This window comes from Notothenia coriiceps, unplaced genomic scaffold, assembly GCF_000735185.1.
Source record: "Notothenia coriiceps isolate Sejong01 unplaced genomic scaffold, NC01 NC01_scaffold00035872, whole genome shotgun sequence".
NCBI lineage: Eukaryota > Metazoa > Chordata > Actinopteri > Perciformes > Nototheniidae > Notothenia > Notothenia coriiceps.
In genome coordinates, this window is record NW_011368573.1 from 1 (window position 1) to 3,983 (window position 3,983).

A 3,983-nucleotide genomic window follows, 5' to 3' on the forward strand; every position below is an offset into this window, starting at 1 on the left:
GTTTGTACAGAATATCAGTATGAGAATACGACACCCTCTGTCCTTAGACCCTCACATCGTACAAGGAAAAACTTCCAGAGAAACGCCACAGTTTAAAGGGAAAAATGGGAGAAACCTCAGGGAGAGGAACAGAGGAGGGATCCCTCTCCCAGGATGGACAGACGTGCAATAGATGCCGTGTGTAAATCGAAAAGATAATACAATTACATCATAGGTAGTCCAAATGTTTGGAAATGCATGTGTCTATAATAACAAGATGAATCCACGAGGATGTCAGCAATTTTGTGGGAGCCATCAGGGAAGTAGTATGATGAGAGTCAGGCAGGACCGCAGAGACAGGTTCAGCCACGACTCGAAGTCCAGGACTCAGATCCAGTGCTCAGGATAGAGGATCCAGGACACACGACCATAGCAACAGGATTAGCCTCGACTCAGGATCCCGGCGTATATATGGACACAAAAAAGAGATTTTGGGGAAACTGGGTTAATCGGAACATGAGAGTACCATAGGCGGCGCGTGAGGCTCAGGTTTGGGAAGGCCAAATAAAAATGTTTACCTGACGCTGCCCGCCTCCAGTGAAAGCACCGCCTGCTGACCAATCTGAGCTCAGTGTGCGGAGTTTAAATCTATCAAGTCATATTACAGGATAAAGCAAATGTAACGGGTCACAAACGTAAGCGACCTGTTATCGATCAGGAAACACAGCGAAGCATCTAGGTGTCTTTTCTGGCGTTTATTCTGAGAACAAAACACAATATCCTCCTTAAATCCACGCTGCACATCCTCCGCAGCACTCACTTCAATGTCATCTTTAGTATTTATAGATTAAGAAATGAACAAGAAAATCTTATCAAGTAATCACACAAAAATACAAACACAAACATACCTGAGAACAAAACACAATATCCTCCTTAAATCCACGCTGCACATCTTTACAAAAGAAAAGAAAGGAAGGGTTAACATGTAAACAAAGAAAATGACGCAGATCACGTCTAATTCCCGCCAAAACCACACCACAGATATCACTAAAAAAATACAATTTCCTACGGTGAAAACCAAACAAAAACGGGTCAACAAGGTACCCAAATTAACACTCAACAACACACATCACTTCCTCAACCCAAACAGCCGGTCCATCACACAAAACCGCAATGATTTGTAACACCTCTCCCAGCACAGCTTACCCTCCGCAGCACTCACTTCAATGTGAGGGGAAAGCGGAAATTACATACAGGAAATAGAAAAAGATGTGCAACGGGAAAGTGTTCCCACCAGAAACATAACTCAAAAACATCAAAAGTAAACAATCTCATAAAAATAAAATTCACAACCCATTATAAATCGTAATTTATAACTATATTTATGTCTACACATTTTTAACTCCATTACACCTAACTAATATCCATTGACTCTAATTTGACAACAAAAAGGCACAATATTTTTTTGAACTTGGCTTTATACAATATTTAGATTTTGTTGCCTGAAATCTATGCAAAACTGCACTTAAGTTAAGACAATGCCTCATTTGCATGATCAAACACAATTTATTAGAAAACGTGTGATATGCAAAGTATCTTTAATAAATAAACTGGGGAAGTTTCCTGGTGATATCCGTTAATTTCTTTACCCTTTTGACCTGTAGTGTCTTCCCTTAATGTGTCTTTTCCATCTCAGCTGTTTCACGATCCGGATGGCTTTGGGTTTCGTAAGAAAGCCAGGATGTACATCAACGACCTGTGGAATATTTTAGACGTTCTTTCCATCCTCTTCTTTATTATCGGACTCGCATTTAGGTAAGTATCCTTCCTCCCAGACAATCCCTTTAGGCCATGGAAGTGCTTTCCACCCTCTTGGTAATGTATGAATCATCATGTTTTTCTATTTCAGGCTGACGACTGAGCTGTTCTATGCGGGTAAAATCCTCCTCTGCATCGACTTTGTGGTCTTCTGCCTCCGGCTAATGGCCATCTTCACTATCAGTAGAACACTTGGACCCAAAATCATCATCGTCAGGAGGATGGTGAGGCTTATGTACAATGTAATAGATGCCAACCTAATGTAATGTGTATGCAACTGCAGAGCACAAAATGCTACACTCCAAAGCACTATTTATCTTATACAAAAATAAGCTGCTGCTCCACTGGGCCTCCATCTGGTGTCTGCAGATGAATAATGTGCAGTTGGTTTGAACTTGAAGGTGTTTTTGAACAAAATGTTGCAGCTGGTCTGCTTGTTGCTAAGCAGTCAAACGCCATTATTGTTTGTGTCAGAGATCATATGTTGAGCAAGAGGGCAGCCTTTGAAATACTAAAGGGTTGGGGTTATGATGCTCAAAACAGAAAGCTGGCACATCCAACTCTCTGAAGTTCTTTGAATTTAAAATGTAACCCAGTAAAAGTCTCCACTGTACATTCATGGGCGAATTTTCTACCCAGGAGAAAGACATAATTGTTTAGCCTTTTTTGATCTTTCTGTGGTTTTGTGTTCCTTTTGGGTTACTGTGTTATGTTTATTTCTGCCTTGATTGTCATTTTGTGTCTTTTTTGGTTGTTATATCTCTCTGCATTCATTTTTAGTCTCTTCTTGGTTGTTTTGTCTCCATGCAAAAAGTCATTGTGAGGCTGTTCTGCTTCTCCTTTTAGTTGATTTGCTCTCTTGGTTGCATTTTTGTCTCTCTTTGTAGCCTTTTTTCTAGCTATTTTGTGTCTCTTTGGATTAATTGAATGTCTCTTTGTGGTGTAAGGGGCTGAGAGGCAGGGTAGTGGGAGGCACCTACATTCCCAACATGTGGCTTCACCCTCTCCCAATTAGCAGTATTGGGAGCAGGTGTGGAGACCCTCACACCTGGTGTTAATCACTCCCTCAAGGGAGACAAAGCACACAGAGTTGATCAGTTGTGTGTGGCATATGGAGGGAGCAGGAGGCTCCCAGTGTAAGGAAACGTTTTGGTAAGCTGGTAAGTCGGTTAGCGGCCTGGCTACGTTAGCCTTTGTTTGTTGGAGGTATTTTTGAGTTTGATAGCAATAAAGCCTTTTTTTGGATGCCTCTGTTGTGATTGCTGCACTACCACTTTCCTCTTTATCTGCCCAGTCCTGCTTCAGTGGGCAAACAACCAGCACATGTCCCTAGTTGCCGCAGTATTCAGATGTGCCCCACATTTCTAAGTGTTTCTAGCCTGTGACAGATTTATGTTTGTCCTCCAGATGACCGATTTGTTCTTCTTCATGTTCCTGCTGAGTATCTGGGTGGTGGCGTACGGAGTGGCCAAACAAGGCATCCTCATCCACAACGACAACCGGCTGGACTGGATTGTCCGCGGGGCCGTTTATGAGCCGTACCTCATCATATTTGGGAATTTCCCCACAAATATTGATTGTGAGTGGAAACAGAACAGACAGTATTATGATTTTCCTTTTATACGTACGTGGAAAAGCATGACTTAAAGGTCTCCTATTATACTATTTTTAGGCCTATATTATAGGTCTCAGATATCTAACAATTTATAAAAAACATGTCTATGAAGTGTTTTGCTCAAAATACCAAACAGATCACCCTTTCTAGCCATGCCTCATACCCCTCTATTTCAGCCCTGTACCACCGTTTTTAGAGATGTGGGTAAGGAGGAAAAGAGAGAGGGTTGTATTTTCTGACACTTTGTAAATCTCCTTACAATACCTATGTATAACAGACATTAAAAAGTGCATTTTGCACAATAGGGGACCTTTAAAGCTAAACGCTGCAAACCACAGCAACCATGATCATCAGATGTGCTGATTCTGGCCCCTTTTTTTTTAAAGTTTGAAAAAAAAGAGGCGGGAGAGGTTACGCCTGCTCAGAGTTCTACCTGAGAGATTCTCAGCTAAATGCTGCCGTGATTAAACGCCATATCATGTTCCAAACCACATCAAAGATTATTTCTGAAACAGTATAGAGCTCAAATGCTTTTTCTCTTGCCGGTTTACCACAAGGTGAGTTCCTTTTT

At 41.5% G+C, this 3,983-nt stretch overlaps 1 protein-coding gene across 1 annotated transcript; it reads left to right on the plus strand.

Moving 5' to 3' along the window:
• Window positions 1-1,678: 1,678 nt before the first annotated feature.
• On the plus strand, window positions 1,679-3,444 carry LOC104963233 (transient receptor potential cation channel subfamily M member 2-like). Its single transcript, XM_010791798.1, has 3 exons — window positions 1,679-1,794; window positions 1,889-2,021; window positions 3,205-3,444. The coding sequence occupies exons 1-3, from the start codon at window positions 1,721-1,723 to the stop codon at window positions 3,442-3,444; spliced, it is 447 nt and encodes a 148-aa protein (XP_010790100.1). The 5' UTR covers window positions 1,679-1,720.
• The last annotated feature ends 539 nt before the right edge of the window (window positions 3,445-3,983 follow it).

Coding starts and splice junctions, on each gene's coding strand:
- LOC104963233 (XM_010791798.1), top strand. CDS start 1,721: ATGTACATCAACGACCTGTGGAATATTTTAGACGTTCTTTCCATCCTC. Junction 1,795..1,888: donor ATTATCGGACTCGCATTTAG/GTAAGTATCCTT, acceptor TTTCTATTTCAG/GCTGACGACTGAGCTGTTCT. Junction 2,022..3,204: donor TCATCATCGTCAGGAGGATG/GTGAGGCTTATG, acceptor TTTGTCCTCCAG/ATGACCGATTTGTTCTTCTT.